General features: G+C 43.9%; 2 protein-coding genes across 4 annotated transcripts in view; one reads left to right on the top strand and one right to left on the bottom strand.

Annotated features, from left to right (window-relative positions):
* Window positions 1-1,837: 1,837 nt before the first annotated feature.
* On the bottom strand, window positions 1,838-19,446 carry C1H1orf131 (chromosome 1 C1orf131 homolog; the record flags this gene model as incomplete). The annotated part of the gene is made up of 7 exons (XM_054483013.2): window positions 1,838-2,491; window positions 3,555-3,607; window positions 4,802-4,888; window positions 5,036-5,131; window positions 7,216-7,272; window positions 16,955-17,289; window positions 19,134-19,446. Coding segments are annotated over 7 exons (1,080 nt in total), but the record flags the coding sequence as incomplete, so codon positions are not given.
* GNPAT (glyceronephosphate O-acyltransferase) overlaps window positions 19,308-21,014 on the top strand; it is a 36,706-nt gene continuing 34,999 nt past the window's right edge. The window contains exon 1 of one of the 3 annotated variants that reach the window (XM_054446153.2): window positions 19,308-19,567. In XM_054446153.2, the coding sequence (XP_054302128.1) occupies window positions 19,490-19,567 (78 nt within the window). In that variant the 5' untranslated portion in view covers window positions 19,308-19,489. The remainder of the gene's footprint in view (window positions 19,568-21,014) is intronic. The other 2 variants (XM_054446159.2, XM_054446161.2) reach the window with 2 other exon arrangements.

Raw genomic sequence — 21,014 nt, 5'->3', positions numbered from 1 at the left:
TGGTCAAAAACCTGTTCCTTAAATATTTACAGGTAAATTAAAAAGTAGCCAGACATGGTGGTTTGTGCCTGTAGTCCTAGCTACTCAGGAGGCTGAGGCAGGAGGATCACTTGAGCCCAGGAGTTCAAGTCCAGCCTGGGCAACATATTAAGACCATCTTGTCTCAAAAAAAAAATTTTTTTTAAGTGAAAATAAAAATAAGCTTAGTAATTTACACTTGGAATTTGTATGCTATTCCAAAATAGACTACCCTGGGGCTGTGGTCAACAGTCAGGCCAAGTGCTCAGTTGTCTGAGCCATGATGGCTCATGGGAAGTAGCTCTCCCTTCATCTCCAATGCTGAAGACGAGGAGTTAAACTAATCTAGGAGCCATTCTCATGGGCCATTTCTAGCTCCTGAGATTTTTCCTAGTGCTTTCTGTCATGTTTGAGATCTTCTACACCTTTTTAAAATTACTTAGAGCCAAAATATATATCCTAATGAATAATGCCTTTCAAAATAAACCTGGGAAACAAACCACTCATTCCAGTTTTGCTGGCACTATTCCAAACATTTTGCAAGTTCCTCATTTGTCAGTGTCTTCACAGACAACATAAAGTCACATAACAAAGTGAGCCATTTATACCTAATTTTTGGACCAAAACATTATCATTTACTAGGCTAGGATCAGAGTTTTTTGGCAATTAAAAAGAAAAAAAAAGGCCAGCTAGGCACAGTGGCTCACACCTATAATCCCAGCACTTTAGGAGGCCAAGGCAGGAGGACAGCTTGAGCCCAGGAGTTTAAGACCAGCCTAAGCAATATGGCAAGATGCAGTCCCTACAAAACATTTTTTTTGTTTTGTTTTTTGAGGAGTCTCGCTGTTGCCCAGGCTGGAGTGCAGTGGTGCGATCTTGGCTCACTGCAAGCTCCGCCTCCCGGGTTCACGCCATTCTCCCGCCTCAGCCTGCTGAGTAGCTGGGACTACAGGCACCCGCCACCACACCCGGCTAATTTTTTTGTATTTTTAGTAGAGACGGGGTTTCACCGTGTTAGCCAGGATGGTCTCGATCTCCTGACCTCGTGATCCGCCCACCTTGGCCTCCCAAAGTGCTGGGATTACAGGCGTGAGCCACCACGCCCGGCCTACAAAACATCTTTTAAATTAGCTGGGCATGGTGGCACATGCCTTTAGTCCCAACTACTCTGGAGACTGAGGCAAGAGAATCACTTGAGCCCAAAAGTTCGAGGCCACAGTGAGTTATGATCATGCTGGGGCACTGCAGCCTGGGTGACAGATCAAGGCCTTGTCTCTAAAAAACTGAAAAAACAGGCCGAGCATGGTGGCTCATGTCTGTAATCCCAGCACTTTGGGAGGCCGAGGCAGGCAGATCGCCTGAGCTCAGGAGTTCAGGACCAGCCTGGGCAACATGGTGAAACCCTGTCTCTACTAAAATACAAAAAATTAGCTGGGCGTGGCAGCGTGCGCCTGTTGTCCCAGCTACTCAGGAGGCTGAGGCAGGAGAATTGCTTGAACCCAGGAGGTGGAGGTTGCAGTGAGCTGAGATCGTGCCATTTTACTCCAGCCTGGGCAACAGAGTGAGAATCTGTCTCACAAAAAAAAAAAAAAATTGAAAAAACAAATTTTTAAAAGCCCAAATTGTCACCATCATCGAAGCCTTTTTTAATGTGCTACAAGCTTTGAGAAGTTGCTGTCACTTTAAGCAAGGGCGGTATCATTAAAAACATATATATGGCTGCAAAGGTGATGACGACTCTGATAGAAATAACATTCACTTGAATGTGGGCACAAAAGTATGAGTTAAAACCATCTGTTATTTAACAGTCACAGGCACATACACCACAAACGTATTTTATTTATATAACTTCTTAAGAAGTAGATTTTGTACACACGGTAGGCTAAAAATTAAAACTGCTTTTCCACAAAACTGATAAATTACTAGATTCTTGGTTCTTTCATGATATCACAACATAAAATCATTAAAAATATAAGGCAATTTAATGTAAACTACTAGCATTTACAAAACAGTAAAGTTATAGAAAATTGTATTACAAGCAAATGCACCAAATACCAGTGAACATGAAACAGGAGTGAAGCTGCTGGAGAACATTAAAAATCACTTTTCAGTGTGTTCACTTCACATTCATGCTGCACTGGGCCTGACGCGTTCAGCATCATGAAGCAGACACTTCAGCAACTAGAAATGTTACTTCTGTTTGACTTTTTTTCTAAAATGAAAAAGCAGTCTGTGAAATGTGTGGTAAGAACGATCTATCTAGAGTCACGCAGGGTCCAGGGCCACTGCAGTTGACTCAGTTGTTCCCATCCTCGTTTTATCTAATAAAGTACTTCATTTGGCCACTCTGGAAGAATTTATTTTCTTAATATCAACTGGGCTCAGAATCAGTGTTCCATTTTTGAATTTTCCAACCTGTCCAATCCGTCCATTTGACAAAATACTGGGAGCGGACTTCTTCTTTTTGGATTTCCTACATTTAAAGTAAGAGAAAGGTACTATAAATAGTTAAGCTTACCAACAAGCATCGCAGTATCGCAGTATCACCAACCAGGCCACTGCAGTCTGGCCTGCAAATTCCTGGTCGCCTGCCATGCACACCCCCCACCCCACTACGCCTTCCTGTGGTCCCTGAAACATGCTACTGCCTTTCTGCCTCAGGGCACTTTCACTGGTTTCTTCTGCGAGGAATGTTCTGCTACCAGCTCTTTCCAGGCTGCCCCTCTTCTTTGTTCAGTTCTCAGCTCCGATGTCACCTCCTCAGACTAATTTCCCAGCTCACCTTCTCCCTGTGGTTTTCTTTCACAATGCTCTCTTTCAGCCTCTCTACAATACTTGCCAGTACCTGATATCATCTTACTTATCCATTTGTATGTTTTGGGGTGTTTCTCTCCCTACAATGAAGCTCCTCAAGGGCAGGGATATCTTTAGTGTGATTACAGCTGTACACCAATACCTAAGGCACCCACATGCCTGGCACAAAGAGGCATTCAACAGATAGAGATCGGTGGCCAGAACAAATGACCATTTTACAGCACGTACAAGTGCACTAGGAGCCCAAGAAAACAGGCTAAGACAAAAAGAGTCCATTCTGAAACAGTAACTCAAAGACAGAGAAAAAGGCACTTGAACAAAAGCTGAGAAACAAGTATAAAGCAACAAAGTCAACATCCCTTATTCATAATTACGGTGCTCTATCTTACGTGGTATGTCAAAGAGCAGGCAATACAGACCCAGACTATGCTGCTGTAGCAGCACTCTTAGAAGTCTTTCCTTGGAAATGTAAACTGCAGCTTTTCCACTAGTCAGTCAGAGTGTCGGTGAAAAGTGGGAGACGAGAAACTTCCTAATTCAGTTCTCAGGCAGTTGTTTGATCTTGGGCAATTTACTAAATCCTACTTTGATGAGGATAAATGAGAGACAGTGAAGCGCTCTAATAGGCTAGGAACACCACATACATTCAAGGCATCCTTTTCAGAACTAATCAGTAGGTTCATCCAGATTGTTCAACCCCGGGGCCTAATAAAATCACTCACCTGTCCTCCTGTCCTTTCCTCTTCTTTTTCTTGAAAATATCTGTTTCTTGGGCCTGATTTCAGAATTTAAGATCATATACATATTAGTAATAGACAATGGGATTCAAACAAAAGGCAAGAGGTTTGTGACCAAAAGTCATTGAGATACCATTTTTAATATTTCTTTCAAGTGGGCATATTAAACATAACAGTCTCAAAGTTTTACCCTAAAACCCTTTCAAGAATGTGAAAGGCTGGGCCTGGCGTGGTGGCTCATGCCTATAGTCCTAGCACTCCAGGAAGCCAAGGTGGGAGGCTCACTTGATCCCAGGAGTTCAAGACCAGCCTGGGCAACACAGCAAGATCCTGTCTCAGTTAGAAAGAAAAAGAAAAAAGAATGTGAATGGCTATTCCAGGTAAGACTAATAGTCTTACAGTGAAAGCTCAAATCTTCCATTTTAGGTGAAAGGTAGAAAGTGTAACATCTATTCCCCTTGTGGTTTTTCATAGGCCCTTGTGTTGTATACAAGGTTATACAACATAAAATGCAAAAAAAAAAAAAAAAACTAAGTATAGAAGAAAGATCAAAGTAGCGTGCATTATTGGAACAGGATTGCTGTGGTTTGGATATTTGACCCTCCAAACCTCAGGTTGAAATTTGATCCCAACATTAGAGACGGGACCTAGTGGGAGGTGTTTGGGTCATGGCAATGGATCCCTCATGAATGGCTCGGTGCTGTCCTCATGGTAACGAGTGAGTTCTCCCTCTGTTACTTCTCACTTCCAATGAGAGCTGTTTGTTAAAAAGAGCCCGGCACCTCTCCCCACTGCTGCTTCGCTCTTTCATGTCTCGCTCTTGCCATGTGATCTCTGTACACATGGGCTTCCCTCTGCCTTTCCTCATGAGCGGAAGCAGCTTCAGATGCTCACCGGAGGCCGAGCAGATGCCAGTGCTATGCTTCCCGTGCAGTCTGCAGAACATCAGCCTCCTTTCTTTATAAATTACGCAGCATCAGACATTCCTTTACAGCAACACAAACGGACTAAGACAAGGAGTTTGCTATTTCAAAGCAAACCTCGCATGTAAGTATGCCAGATTACTTGGCTGGTATTACTAAACAGAGCTAACTCGAAGAAATGGGGAGCATGCGATCCTTTAACTCCGGTGCCTTCATTGCTCTCCAAGCAGTGGCTTCCGGCATTCCACTGTGGCAAAGAGCATCCATCTTCCCATTCTAGTTGAATAAAGGACAGACCATCACACCTACCAGTCTCTTTTCTTCTTCCTTTGCTGCCTTTTTTTCTTTAATTTGCTCCTGTAAAACCTTGTAATTCACATAACTCTTTTTAGGAGGCTGTAATGAAAGAACAAGGAAACAAAACATCTTATTTTATTCTGCAAAAATGTTCCCGCGTCCCTTGCCCTGACTTGCTCTTGGCTTTCCTTGCTCTTGCTTTTTTTGCATGTTGTCTGGTGATGAAAGGTAGCAGCAGCCCCTCACCTTAGCACCCAGCATAATGGCACGTTCCTGTTCCAGGATTCTCTCCTTTCCTTTTCCATAACCCGTGATCCCAAACCGGTGCACTTCTAAACGAGCCTGCGGACACAAAGCACAATCAGACGCAAGTGCATTCCAACAACTCCAAAGAAAAAAACATATTGCCAGAAGTAATGCATTTCAGATCCTCCGCTCTGTAATAATAGCGCATAGAAATAATAACTCCACTGTCATGTGGTCAAAGGAGCTCTATGGAGGCTCTCCTACCATACACCATCTCTCACAACATCTTTCTCCTGTTTTTTTCCTTTGAGATAGGGTCTTGCTCTGTTACCCCCCAGGATGGAGTACAGTTAAAAAGAGGCATGATCATGTCTCACTGCAGCCTTGACCTCCTGGGCATGTGATCTCCTGCCTCAGCCTCCCGAGTACCCGAGTAGCTAGGACTATAGGCACACACCACCACACCCAGCTAATTCTTAAAAAATGTTTTATAGAGAAGAGGTCTCACTATGTTGCCCAGACTGGCCTTGAACTCCTAGGCTCAAGTGATCCTCCCACCTCAGCCTCCCAAAGTGCTGGGATTACAGGTGTGAGCCACCATGCCTGGCCCTCACCCATGTTTTTTTTTTTTTTTTGAGACGGAGTCTCACTCTGCCGCCCAGGCTGGAGCACAGTGGCATGATCTCAGCTCACTGCAAGTTCCACATTCCGGGTTCACACCATTCTCCTGCCTCAACCTCCCGAGTAGCTGGGACTACAGGTACCCGCCACCATGCCCGGCTAATTTTTTATATTTTTTAGTAGAGACGGGGTTTCACCGTGTTAGCCAGGATCGTCTTGATCTCCTGACCTCGTGATCCACCCACCTCAGCCTCCCAAAGTGCTAGGATTACAGGCGTGAGCCACCGCACCCGGCCCTCTCCCATGTTTAATTTGAACAGCTGATACAAAGAATTATCTCTGCAACAAAGTAATAACAGAGCCAGGATTCAATGCAGAGCTCTGTAGTTAAGAGCTTTAAGATGCTCTCTAAAACAAGCCATTGTCCATAAAGGCAATAATTTCAACTGAAAAACACCTCTCCAAACACACCCACTCACACTTAGAAACCATTTATCACAGCAGCTTCAAACATAGATCCATGGTTTTAGAAGGAAGAGAAAAAGTCAGCAATACCCACTCTTAGTAGTTGAATTACTACTTCTCGTCTTTTTTCTTATGTGTATTTTAAAACATTACAACCACAGAATACAAATATCCCCATACTTACCATTGTATCAGTGGCGTTGTAGTCACAAAACCATCATGTATTAAATGAGTATAAAATATTCAATCAAGTGAGTGCAGACGGGGAGTGGTGGCTCACGTGTGTAATCCCAGCACTTTGGGAGGACAAGCCAGGTAGATCACTTGAGGTCAGGAGTTCAAGACCAGCTTGGCCAACATGGTGAAACCCCACCTCTATTACAAATACAAAAATTAGCTGGGTGTGGTGGCACACGCCTGTAATCCCAGCTACTCGGGAGACTGAAGTCGGAGGATCACTTGAACCCAGGAGCTGGAGGCTGCAGTGAGCCAAGATCCTGCCACTGCACTCCAGCCTGGGTGACAGAGGGAGACTCTGCCTCAAAAAAAAAAAAAAAAAAATGTGAATGCAGTATGATTTGCTTAACCATTTTCCCAACTTTTAGACATGTAAAATATTCATTTTTAGATATTATAAAACTGTCAATTTTGGCCGGGTGCAGTGTCTTACACCTGTAATCCCAGCAGTCTGGGAGGCCGAGATGGGTGGATCACCTGAGGTCAATAGTTCGAGACCAGCCTGGCTAACATGGGGAAACCCCATCTCTACTAAAAATACAAAAAATTAGCCGGGTGTGGTGGCAGGCACCTGAAATCCCAGCTGCTCAGGAGGATAAGGCAGGAGAATCACTTGAACCCAAGAGGCAGAGGTTGCAGTGAGCCGAGATGGCGCCATTGCACTCAAGCCTGGGCAACAAGAGTGAAACTCTGTTTCAAAACAAAAACTATTAATTTTTATAATACCTAACATTTATACTACATAGTTCGCATGTTATGTTATAAACTTATAATAAATTTAATATAAACATACATTTATAAACAAATATTGTAAATAAAGTTAATTATAAATAATTTAACAACCTCAAAGTACATACCTTTTCTAGGTTAAATTCTTGTATATCCACATGTCTCTCCAAAACACTAGGATTAGCCTGCTGAGAGAAAAAATTCTTATTTAGATCATGTTACTATATCATTATAGTATCTATCCCCAAAAGAGTAGACATGTTTTAAGGAACCTGAAAGTGACCCTCTCACACCCACTAGACTGGCTACTATCCAAAAACCAGAAAATAACAAGTGTTGGCAAGGACGTAGAGAAACTGGAACCCACGTCCTATATTGGTGGGAATGTTTTACCACATGGTATAGGCATTGGGGAAAACAATTATGATGGTCCCTCAAAAATTAAAAAACAGAATGATCATATGATCTGACAATTCCTCTTCTGGGCATATACCCAAAAGAACTTGAAGAGATATTTGTACACCTACGTTCACAGCAGCATTATTCATAAGAAATGCAGAAGCAACTCAAATGTCCACCAACAGATGAACAGATACTTCTGAACGTGGCATATACACATGCTGGAATATTCCACAGCGGGAAAAAAGAAGGAACTCCTAACCCATGCTACAACATGGATGAACCTTGAAGACATGATGCTAAGTGAAATAAGCCAGTCACAGAAGGGTATGTGCATGATTCCATTTTATGAAATACCCAGAGGAGTCAAATTCACACAGACAGAAGTTAGAATGGTGGCTGCCAGGGGCTGGAGGGAGGGGAATGGGGAGTTGGTGTTTAATGGGTATAGAGCATCAGCATCAGTTCGGCAAGCTGAGAAGAGTTCTGAAGATGGATGGTAATGAGGGCAGCACAACACCATGAATGAGCTTAACACCACTGAACTGCACACTTAAAAATGGCTAAAATGGTCAATTTTACATTCATGTATATTTTACCACAATTAAAAAAATGGAAAACAGAAAGAAACCTTGAAACTGGCCCAGATGGCTAACTGTCAAAAGTAATATAAGCATGTTGCTCAAAATCCTAAAGAACAACTAACAGAAGAAAAATGGAGACAATACTTTTTAGGGTCTCAAAGTTTATAAAAGTAATGATGAGAAACTGAGAAAAAAAGAAAAGCTGGTAAGAGAGCAATGCCTGAATCTCACATATCACATACAGAAAATTCTGCTTGCTGGGAGGGTTTAGAAAAGGACACTGTGAGCAGGAATTTTAGAGGTAAAATTTAGAGGGTAAAGCTGCTATATTCAGGTAATTATTTCTTTCTTCCCTCCCATCTGGCCCCTACAGTAATGGGCTAAACAGTTCTTTCAGGAACATCAGATTCCTAGCATCGTAGAGATTTGGTTTATAATTCCTAACAGAAAATGATGTTGCTGCAAATGCCCCCAAAATACGTGACTCTTTATATCACCCTATCCCCTGCCCTACCTGCCAATAGGTGCCTATCACAACGGCACCATGTGCCCTTGTCCACCGATGGTGGTAGTCCACCCTGCAACTACACAGTACATGAGGCAGCCACAATGGAGTCCACTTGCTCTCTCCTTCTCCAAACGGGAGCTGTGCTTCTGCTTAGCCTGGTTCCTCATCCCCCACCCCAGCCCCCACCACTGTGTTTAAGGTGTGTGGGTTCAGACAGTCAGTCACTGCATGTTTTCATAGATGATGGCTTCTGACTCCCTATGAAATAACTCTTCAGATGATGAGGAACTCTGCACTTAATTCACAGGGGGGTTATTACGATATAACTGGATAAAGTGTGGTAAGTGTGTGGCACAGGGTCCGAAAAATAGCAAGGCTTACCCAACGCTCTTATTCCTAATGGATCTACTGACCATACCATCAGCAGCATCACGGGCATCCACTGTCACACTGGACGCTGACTGGCTCTCCATGGGCTTGGGGTGCTGATGGTAACAGAGGACGTGACAGCAGAGGACCACTGTCAGGGTCTAGGCGTATGGCCTAGCTCTGTGCTATTAATCACAACAGACACACTTTCCATTTACTTTATCTTCCTTCCTGGCTTAAGATTTTCTCCAAACCTGTCTCCCACTTAGCTGACAGCGTCAAGTGCCTTAACTGAGACCACAGGCATAGCATGGAGGACTCTGTGTGAGCCACTTCCATTTTATCTACCCCAGAGTCTTATTCCTATTCCATGACTGGAAAAAATTCCACGACTGGAAAAAATTCCACATTTACTTTGAAGTTACGGTATCTTTTCCACTGCCATGCACATCTAATCTATTTACTATGACCATATCTAAGCCCTAAAAAAACAAACAAAACCCTGTATACCGTTCCCAGATCTCCAAGATCCCCTAAGATATTTATCGCCTTTTCTAAACATTTAAGTAATTCCTCTCTTCCCTCCTACCCGCTCCACTGAAGTAATGGCTAAATCAACTCTCTAAGTTGAACATTTCTTTTCTCTTTTTCTTTTTTTTTTTTTTTTTTGAGACGGGGTCTCACTCTATCGCCAGGCTGGAGTGCAGTGGCGCGAGGCACGTCAGATTTCTAGCAATACTGGAGATGTCATAGATGTTTTTGGCCGATCTGTTACTAGAGATTAGCATGAGAATGCAGCAATTTAAAGAGGATTTCAGCACAGTAATAAAATTCTTGGCCAACTGTATGATAGCTACTACGAGGCTGAAACCCCTGGGCCCTGGAAAGAGACCGGCCTACAAAAGAGAGGAGCAATGTCGGGCCTCTCCTAGTCCCTGCTGTCCCTATCAGCAGCCACAGAGAATACCTAATCCCCTGCACCTTGGCTGTGGGGACACCAGGGCTGAGGGGCCGACTAGACCAAGGGGAGGAGAGAGTCCCTTGGCAGTAGCTCTGGCACAGACACAGATACCTCGGTGTCCTCATCCCTCTTTAAACAGTTCACCAGAAACGTCTTAGTTTTGTAGCTATTGATGGCTTTTTGAGAAAGGGTCTGAGGTCTAGATCTGTGCATGTATCAAACACAAACTTTTGGGAAAAAAAATTCTTGGCTCATTATTTCATAGCTGCTGAGTCCCTATTAGCATGACTCACCACTGTCTAATTTTTATTTTTATTCATAGCTTGAGAATCACTTCAGTACATTATTCATAATACATGACCTGACTTAGAAACCATCAGTGGTCCCCTAGGTTTTCTTTCCCCCCATATTCTCTGCAGTAGGAGGCATTACTGCCCATAGGCAATACTGGGTCCTCCTCTACTTCCAGGCACACAGGCAACTCATGCTTCCCTGTCTAGTTGATGCTAGGAATGCCTAGGTGGCTTTCCCTGGCCAAAGAAACACAAGCAGAGGGGGTGTGTGCCTGCTTCCACGTGGACCCCTTAAGAGCCCTTCATTAACTCCCCTTTCCTTCATTAAAGCAACTAACAACCTCCAGATGGTGGCACCCCATCATCCTGGGTCCCTAGATGAGGATGTTGTGGCACAGGAGACCTGGCTCTGCAAATCCCGATGGCCATGTAACATGAGAAAAATTAATTTTTGTCTTTTAAACCACTGGGATGTAGGGACAATTTGTTATCAAATCACAGCCTAACCTATCGCAACTAATCTAGCCTTACTATCCCACACAAGAGAGAGGGATATATATGGAGATTTTGAGAACTTATATGCTGGGCAGGGAAGAAGGAAGAAAAGCTAGAAAAAGAAAGAACAGTTTGGAAGAAAAGTGAGAGATGAAGGCAGGCAGTCCACCAGATTCAGCAAACCTGTCTATGGGGTGATTTAGGTGTTTTCTCTTACACGGCTTAGATTTTCTTTCTTTTTTAATCTATTAGTCGAAGTGCCCAACCAACCTGTCTCCAATTAGAGAGAGAGTAGCCCAGTAAACAAATGCTCTTTTAGAAATGCAGACAGCTGTATGAATATTAAGAAGTTTGTTCACACCTTGATGAGCCTAAATTACTTCAGCTAGATTACTTTCTTCCTAACACCCATCTGACACTGATCTACTCAGGAACAGGAAGTCTGGCGTAAAAGTAAGAAGAGGCACTGGAGCATGGAGGATTTCCGGGTGGAGCACCATGCAGTGGGCTACATCCACATTGCGTGGCAGTATGGGAGCTGCAAGAATTTGGGGAACGATCAAAGCTATTTGACTATAACTTGCAAGAAATGTCTCTATGTCTGGCGATGGCTCAGAGTCAGTGTATTTGTGTCACTCAAAGGACAAAGAGCAGAGCCTAACCTCACCTATGCTCTCTCTAGTATAGCAGTTATGTACACAGTGTTGAAGCCAGAAAGCCTGGGGTCTGAACCTGACCTTTGGCACTTACTTCAGCTCCATAATCCTTTATCTGGCATCCTTAGGGTCAGGTTCCAGCTTTAAAATTCAGAAGTCTTTACATTTTAAAAAGGCAAAACTGAATATACTGAATATTACAGACCACTTCCAGTAGGGTCCAAGGCAGTAATCCATAATTAAACACATTAATATTTCTGTGACAATATCTATGAATATTCACACCAAATGAGATGAATAAAAAAATTTTTTTTTGAGACGGAGTCTTGCTCTGTTGCCCAGGCTGGAGTGTAGTGGCGCAATCTTGACTCACTGCAAACTCTGCCTACCGGGTTCAAGCGATTCTCCTGCCTCAGCCTCCTGAGCAGCTGGGACTACAGGCGCATGCCACCACACCCGGCTAATTTTTGTATTTTTAGTAGAGACAGGATTTCACCATATTGGCCAGGCTGGTCTTGAACTCCTGACCTTGTGATCCGCCTGCCTCAGCCTCCCACAGTGCCGGGATTACAGGAATGAGCCACCATGCCCGGCCGAACAAAAATGATTTTTAAAAGCTTCATCAGGTTTTTCTGCCAAATAAATTTGCACCAATCTTAAAAGAAAAGGGATCAATCAAATTGTGGTTTCGAGAGCTCTGGGTGTTTGGAATTGCAGATATGGGGCTGTGAGGTTAATGTTTAACTACAGGCAAGTAACTTAACCTCTTGTAAGTCTCAAGCTTCTCTGCGAAATGAAGACAGGTCCCAGGAATTGTGAGGATTGAGACCATAAATGAGTTAATGAACATAAACAAACACTCTCAGTACACCCCCAATAAATATTAGCAATTCGCTATACGCTCAGGGGCGGCCTCCATGTACCTCAGTCTCAGGATGCAAAGGTCCCTTCTGATCTACAGAACACTATTCTATTATGTGTTTCTTATCTCTTTCTTATCTGAGGCCACAAAGGAGGCTAAGGTTCCTGAAACAGGAGCAGTGAATGATTCACGTTAAGATGGCCCAATGCTAGCTGTGGAGAAATGGCAGTGACAGCTCTAATGGCTGAGCAACACACAGGTGTGTTAAGCTACATCTGACACTTTCATTGCTTAAAAGCATAAGAATTTTCTTCCTTACAGGCAGTCTTGCACTTATGAAAGAGTAGGTTTGCCCATTCACTTTTTTGAGATCACTAGTCCAGGCCACGCTATTTTGAACCTGGACCACTGCAACAAACCCCTAAATCGGTCTCCTCATGCCTCTTGCTATTGCTCCCTTATAATCGATTCACCATATAGGAGCTACAGTGATCTTTTTAAAATTTAAATCAGATCACCTCATGCCCTTGCATGAAATTCTTTGGTGGCTTCTCATGTACTTAAGACTAAAGTCCCAAGGCTCACTACTGCCTATGAGACCTGGCAAGGGCTGGTCTCAGCCTGTCTCTCTTGTATCAGCACCAACCATTCTCCCTTCTGTCCTAGTCCTGCTAGACTTCTTCCAGCTCCTTGAACACACCAGGCCTCTTCATACCCCACAGTGTTAGCAAGGCTGTTTTCTCCCTCCTTGGCACACCCTTCCCTGCCCCATTCACCAGCACCATTTAATACAGCAATTAGCCTGAATGCTACCTCCTGAGAGACCTCCCTGACCACTATATCTAGACCAGGTTCTGCATGGTACTCCAGGACCCTATTTGTTTATAATTCTTTCTAATTATATTATATTGCTCGACTCCAAAGTAGATAGTATAGTATACTCCATAAAGGCAAAGCACCATTATCTTCACTGCTTCATCTGCAAGGTCTGCAGACAGCAGGCACCCAGTGATTGGTGGAATAAATGGAGGAATGAATATGTGATCTCTTACTATTTCCAGCCAAATTACTTGTATAGTCACTACATTAAAAATGGGACATAGGCCGGACGCAGTGGCTCACGTCTGTAATCCCAGCACTTTGGGAGGCCAAGGAGGGCGGATCACGAGGTCGAGATCGAGACCATCCTGGCCAACATGGTGAAACCCCGTCTCTACTAAAAATACAAAAGTTAGCTGGGCATGGTGGTGTGCGCCTGTAGTCCCAGCTACTCAGGAGGCTGAGGGAGGAGAATCGCTTGAACCTGGGAGGTGGAGGTTGTAGTGAGCTGACATCGGGCCACTGCACTCCAGCCTGGTGACAGAGCAAGACTCCATCTCAAAAAAAAAAAAGGGATATGATGGCTGGGCACAGTGGCTCTCACACCTGTAATCCCAGTGCTTTGGGAGGCCGAGGCAAAAGGACTTCTTGAGAGCAGTGCTTCAAGACTAAGCCGGGGCAACAAAACAAGACCCCAACTCTACAAAAAATTTTAAAATGAGCCAGGCATAGTGGTGTGCCCTATAGTCTTAGCTACTTGGGAGGCTGAGGCAGGAGGATGGCTTGAGCCCAGGAATTGGAGGCTGCAGTGAGCTATGATCACACCACTGCACTCCAGCAGGAGTGACAGAGTGACACCCTGTCTCTAAACATAAAAATATATATATAAATGGTGGCCAAGTTCCGAGATGAACCCATGAAAACCTGCTTCAGTGCACGATGCAGCTTAATCATAGAATTTATAGCACAAGTTTTGGAAAAATAGGGTCATTTCCTGGGTCTAGGCAGGGCCAGCTGGATTGTTGTCCAACTCACCATCCCCTTCTTCCTTTCTGAAGCATTCTCTAAAAATGACCAGCTGATGCTATGATTGGTCATGGAGTTTATCATTACCCATCATATATTTTTGCCACCCATGTCTGTTTAACTGTCCTACAATGGCTTAGAAGTTTTTAGAGAATGAGGGCACAACTATACCCTCCCATGTTACACAAACTCAGCACAGCTGGTGTATTCCAATTAGCACCAGTTGGCTGACTACCCTTTTACTTGGCATACCCAGGATATGCCATAAGAACTAGCATTATATTCACGTGTATTATTTCCACACTGCAATGTCAACATTCTGAGGTCGTTTTACAGGTGTACGTGTTTTTAATGTGTCCACATTCTGTTTCCTTAACCAGACACACTCACATTTTCAAAGGACACATTTTTAAAAAAAAAAGAGGAAAGTGCAGAACAGCAATGACAAATGAAAATTTTCATTAAGGTCAGGAAGTTCAAAACGTAGAGTGAGCTGAGGCTCCTGAGAAAAGCCGACTAGAATGCATCAGGGCTCGCTTGGAACAGGAAGCAAAAGATAATTTGACAGACTGCCACAGATGTTCTATTATTAAGCAACAGGGAAATGCAGACTCATTCAATCCCAACTCTTCTGTGTTTTCTATTGAAAAGAAAACTTTCCATTCCAGAAAGAAGAACATGAGGGAATATAAGAGGAAACTGAAGTCTGAGACATTTGAAGAAACAAGAAAGGGTGCCTAAATGCTTTACGTTAGTTGAAGTCTTCAAATGCTGAATTACATTGCAAAGCAGTGCTCTCTAACCTTTTTCATATCATGACACATACAGAAAATACCAGTATTTGTAGGGTACACTGGGGTACTGGGAGATGGCCAGCTTCGGGGCTCTGGTTGCCCCAAACACCAAGGGAATCCATTTCTTGACGCTCCCGTAACAGTTCCCAGAGCCTTATATTTGGAACATAAGAGTTAAGAAGCTTATCTAGAATCCTAAAATAAAGGTAGACATGGTTACAGATTCACTAATAATCTTTTTTTTTTTTTTTTGGACACAGGGTCTCACTCTGTCACCCAGGCTGGAGTGCAGTGACACAATCACAGCCCACTGCAGCCTCGACTTCCTGAGCTCAAGCAATCCTCTGGCCTCGGCCTCCCAAAGTGCTGGGATTACTGGTGTGAGCCACCACACTCAGCCTGCAGAATGCACTAACGATCTTTGAGGAAGAGATGCCAGTGAGCTTGACATGAAATGCTACCTGAATTTTAGAAAAGATTATACAGATGGTTTTTAAAACCATAAAGATGTGGCAAACACTGAACACTAACATACATTTATACATTCATAAAGAACAATGCAAGCCAAACTATCTTTGTAGTGGGTAGAATCGTGGCCTCTAAAAACATATGGCCATGTCCTACTCCTCTTCAGAACCCGTGAATATGATCTTACTTGGAGAAGGATCTTTATTGTATAATTAAACATCTCAAGAGGAGATCATCCCAGATTCAGGGTGGGCCTAAAGCAAGGAGAAAGGCAAAGGGAAACATGAGACTCAGGGACACGGATGAAAACCACATTAAGACGGAGGCAGAGATTATAGTTATGCAACCACAAGCCAAGGAAACTGTTAGAGCTACCTTCTGGTCAGAGGCAAAGGATTCTCCCCCAGATCCCTCAGAGGGAGCATGGCCCTGCCAACGCTTTGATTTTGGACTTCTGGACTACAGAACTGTAAGAGAATACATTTCTGTTGGTTTAAGTCACCATGTTTCTGGTAATTTGTTACAGCAGGCTTAGAAACTAATACGCACAATCCTCACTCCTTTGTTGATAGACAAAGGTTTGCAGGACATGGGGGACGTTACAGAAATGGAATAGCAATGAATTTGTCAAAGCCATTATGATATTCTTGTGAATAGATAAATTAAAAACATTTGGGGCCAGGCGCAGTGGCTCACGCCTGCAGTCCCAGCATTTTGGGAGGCCGATGCGGGCGGATCACGAGGTCAGGAGATCAAGACCATCCTGGCTAACACGGTGAAACCCTGTCTCTACTAAAAATACAAAAAACTAGTCAGGCGTGGTGGCGGGCACCTGTAGTCCCAGCTACTTGGGAAGCTGAGGCAGAAGAATGGCGTGAACCCAGGAGGTGGAGCTTGCAATGAGCCAAGATCGTGCCACTGCACTCCAGCCTGGGCGACAGAACGATACTCCGTCTCAAAAATAAATAAATAAATAAAAACATTTGGAGGAGCAACCACACCTCCCTTGAGGACTGAATTTTGGGTCAGATTTATAAGCTCAGTCTGAAAAAGATTACTGCTCAGAAAAATCAAATTGCTTTTCCACCAGCATTGCTTTTCCTCGAGAGCAAGAATTTCTATATATTTGGTTCACTGCTATATCCCAGTGCCTACAACTGTGGCTAGCACCTAACAGGAATGCCAGAAAGAGTTGCTGCAAGGGTTAACTCAGCAGGCCTGTGTTTATCAAACCCTGCACATTCCCAAGAAAGTCCTATTTTCAGACAGGCAGTTGGCTGGCTCCTGAGAATTGAGCAATTAGAATATTCTGCCTGATCAGAGTGTTTTTGCATACCTGAGGTCTTGAGCCACTGCTGTACCAAGTTTTCCCAGACAGTTTATACTAGCAATGTGATTGATGGTGAATACCTGCTTTTCACTGGAAGTTTAGAACTTGAACAACTAAGGTCAGTCTGTAGGCCTACATGACTGATGAGGGCTATATGCTGAGTCTTGGGTCCTGTGAGTCCTTTTGGCAAATCTGCAGGCCTGAGGATAGTCAGGCATTCCTGCCACAGTCTAAAGAGTTATTCACCTAATACTACAATACCAGGGGGCTCACCACATACATATAAGTTAACCAACTCATTACCTTTGTGCTCTTGTTATGATCTGGCATCAATTTTCCTTTTTTGTTTCTGCTGTGAAATTCTACCACGTCTACTTGTTCCCTGTTGTTCTTTAGGGAAGAGGGAGGAACTGCAGCAGCAAGGATCTCTGGTCCTGTGGGGGTCCCAGCAGGAGCACAATGCCGCTCTTCTCTAAGTTCCTCGAAGAAGCTCGAAGCCCTCTTCCTCTGGCCTCTTATGAGAGAACCAGGTAAGGGAGATGGCTCTGCTGCCAAGGCCACTGCAGCCTCCACATCTCTCTTCTTGTTTTCCTTTTTCTTTATGATCTTCTTCTGTTCTGTTTCACCTTCTGTATCTCCTGTTTGTTCAAACACAAGAAGGAAAATAAATATTTTCAGTCTTAGCTACTATCATCAATATCAAATCATATGAATGTACTTGTACATATTCCAGGGCTATATGCACCTAGAAGCACACACAAAGAAATAAACTATTTGTTTTCCTTCAAATAGAGTGTATCTGCAAAATGCAGAGAATCCAAAATGTAGTCATCTTTTCCTAGGTAACTATATTTATGTCTTTGACCCTTATTAGCACAATCACTTTAATCCCCACCTTGGTTCTTACTCAAAGTGTCATCACAGCAATAGTCCCCAGGGCTGGTAATCCCAATTGGCTTTATACTAAAAATATCAGGCACTGCAGTCACTGTTTCTTTTTAACACTTTCTGGGTTACAGGAACATGGAATAGTGTTCCTATTTTCTTTCACAGTTAGGAATTAAGATGAACCTAAGACAACTGGCTCAATTTGAATGCCTTTGTTTTCTATTAATTCCTTTTTCTATATTTCACTTGTTCAAGCTCTGACCAGTCACCTGAAAGTTCTAACCAGAATCCTAGGCATCCTTACTCACATGCATTACCAATACCACAGAGCTCTCTAAATTACCAGCTGTTGATTTATGCTTGCTACTGTTTGCTTCATCTTTTACACAATAAACATTTAAGAGCCAACTAAACTTTGGCATTAAGGATATAAAAATGAATAGACACATTCAATGCCTTCAGAGCTCCTACCATGATTTCCAGCCTGTGTTGACATAAACTATATTATTTTGCAGAATAGTCTTTTCCTCTAGATTTTAAACTTCTGAAGGTCAGAGACTAAGTCTTCCCTGTCCTCCAATATGTCCAAGGGCACAGAAATCTAGTTAATACAAGCATGGGGTCTGGGGCTAGAATCAGAACCCAGGCTCTGCAAAAACTACCAGTCAGACAACCTGCATCAGGTTTCATGAACCTCTAGTACTTGTTTCTACATTTGCAATCATGGATTTATGAGTGTCTATTTCATGAAGTTGAAAATTAAATGAGCAAATACACGAAAAGCATGTGCTATATGACAAGTTCTTAATAGTTTTAACTATTATTCCTACTGTTTAGGTGAACTTAGATTTTTGAGCAGTCGTTCCAAAATAAAAATAGCTTTTAAAATATCACGCTGTAAATTTAAGAAATGTGTGTTGTCCTGAAATCTAATGATTTTCTTTGGTGCATGTGCAAAGGGTGTCACCTTCTCCCGGGAAAGCTCTTCAGAGTATGAGGCACTGTCTTCCTACTGACATGCCATGCGACTTTAATAGGCTCTTTTATTTTCCTTTTCCCCCCTCAAGACAAAGAACGGAGAGTAAAAGATCAGCGCACTTGTTTAAAAAAAAAAAAAAGTCGTGAAAAGAACAACTCGCCAAGGACTATGATGTCTCTGGAGAGGGAAACACAAGGATGAAACTGGTGTATTATCCAACAGGCCCGAGGCCCCAGAGCGAAATGACACCATCTCACCAGGGTCAGGCAGGTCTTGGGGGTGGCATGGGGAAAGGGGACTTCCCAGAGCTCAAGAAAACGTGGAAAAGTGGGCTACTTTTAAATCGGAAAGCCTTGGTGCTTCCTACAAGCAAGTACGATGGTCCCCACACTTGGGGACGAGTTGGAAGGTCTGATGAATAACTCAGCAGAGCCCGGTCAAGGGGTGACTTCCGATGGAGAAATGTGTTCGCTACTGGAACCAGGTGGGACGAAGGGTGCTTGACATGCAAGAACCTTTAGCCTCAAAGCAGAGGCCAACCCAGGACGGGCCACACAGGAGACCCACGTTCCTCAAATCTGCTCTCCACGTGGGCTCCTGGGACCCCGCACTCACCAAAGTCGTAAAGGTTCTGGAGCAGAGCGTCAAGAAGTGTCGGAGAACTGGCAGGCGTGGAGGACCCTGGCCCTTGCTCCTGCAACATTGTGGGGTCAGCCGAGGAATCAACCCTCAATTCTGCAGCGCTACACCCCCGCTTCCGGGTTCCGCGACTGCGCGCATGCGCCGCAGGGCCCTGCGCGGCTTCCGTCCTGGCTAAGATGGCGGCGCCCGGGATCCTGTGTAGCGGCTGCAGAGGGTGCCGCCGCCCTAGGCGAAGTAGGGCCGTCCTGAGCGAAAGAACCGCCCCCAGCAGCAGCACCACCACTGCTTAGCAAAGAATCTCAGACCCCGCCCGGGAAGGCAGCCGCACCATGGAGTCTTCCAGTTCACCTAACTCTTATTTCTCCGTTGGCCCAACCAGTCCCAGCGCTGTCGTGCTCCTCTACTCGGTAGGCGCCCAGGGAAAAAAGGCCCAGAGCGGAGCCGCGCGAGATACTACCCCTTTCTCCCAGTCCCTATTCCTCCGGCCCACCACCCTTGCCCAAAAGAGCTGGCCCCTAGGCTCCCGAGGAGGGGTTAGTTGGTTGGATTGGTTTCCAGGACAACAGTGTATCGCTGTGTGTCTGTGTGTGCATGCTTTTGGAAGTTTCCACGGATTATGGTTCCTTTGGTTCCTTTCCACTTGTTCCTTCTCTTTCTATCAGGCCCTGGGCCTTCAGAAAGCTCCTGGACACGAGAATGAGGGATGAGAACTGGAGTCTCCCCATCTCTAGCGAGAGTGTGTTGAGCTACCTTTTGGGCAAACCTGAGAAACCTACGGGTTTGACCCGCCCTGAGATAGCCTGTGGCTCCGCACCCCAACCTGTGCTGCTGTTATATTCCTGGGAGTAAAGCACTTGGCTTGTATGTGGGAATAGAGTTTTAAACACTTCAGGAAAATTTAGAACTTCTAGACATTTTTATTGCCTGTTCTTGTTTTCCAGTCATTATTGTACCTTTTCCACAAATCATTTTGGAGGACAGCCAGCGCCACCCAGCTTCTCTCCCGCTTGCCTTTTTTTTCCTCCAACCCCTCTTCCTCTCTTGGTTTTAACGGGTCTTTTTTGCTGGCAGATGTTGGTCACCCACGATTTTCATGAAGAAATTATGAGATGGAAGCTTTATAGCCTTCAGGATTGCACAGTCCTGGGGCAACTGGTTTGGTTTTTGTTTCTTGTTGTTTTTAACCACTAAATTAGTTTTTAGCTACTTTAGGAGGAAATGAAAGAATTCATTTTAAAAGCATATTAGCATATCCTGGTGATTAGTGTCCAATTTTGGCTTAAATGTAGTGTTCATTTGTGCAGAAAGGTCAGAACAGGGATAACACAACAGAGCAAGATAAACACCCAAGTTTTGAAAGAGAATGTGGGTTCCTTCAAACTGAGACACCAATATTCTTTGGAACATGGAGAAACTTCTGTTCCCTCTCTATCAAGACCTTTCGGTTTCTGATTGCTAACTGCCTATAAGGCGTATTATGTAAATCTATCTCTTCATTGATCTTATCTTCTCCACAGTTCTGTGGTGGATATCAACTTTGTTTTCTGACTCTGCTACTCCAGAGCAGGCACGAAGGGAAGAGGGTTGCTGTGCAGATCCAGCTTTTAACATGTAGCTTTTTAAGCTCCCAACTGGTTTGTGAATTGGCTGGAATTTTCCTTTTGTACATTAAAGGAAGGAGTTGGTTTTTTGTTTTTTGTTTTTTACTTCCCCTTTACCAACGGTTCTTTAATAAGACTTGAGTCCACTTTTTCATGTGAAAAACTATGGCAGTTGTATCTGAGCATTCTGTAGTTCTGATGCTGGACAGCAACCCTCTCTTTACTGGTAGTTCTCACTGTTTTGTGACTGGAT

The sequence above is a fragment of the Pongo pygmaeus genome, chromosome 1 (genome assembly GCF_028885625.2).
Source record: "Pongo pygmaeus isolate AG05252 chromosome 1, NHGRI_mPonPyg2-v2.0_pri, whole genome shotgun sequence".
Taxonomy (NCBI): domain Eukaryota; kingdom Metazoa; phylum Chordata; class Mammalia; order Primates; family Hominidae; genus Pongo; species Pongo pygmaeus.
The sequence above is the reverse complement of the archived record's forward strand: the minus strand, read 5'-3'. Positions and strand labels throughout refer to the sequence as shown.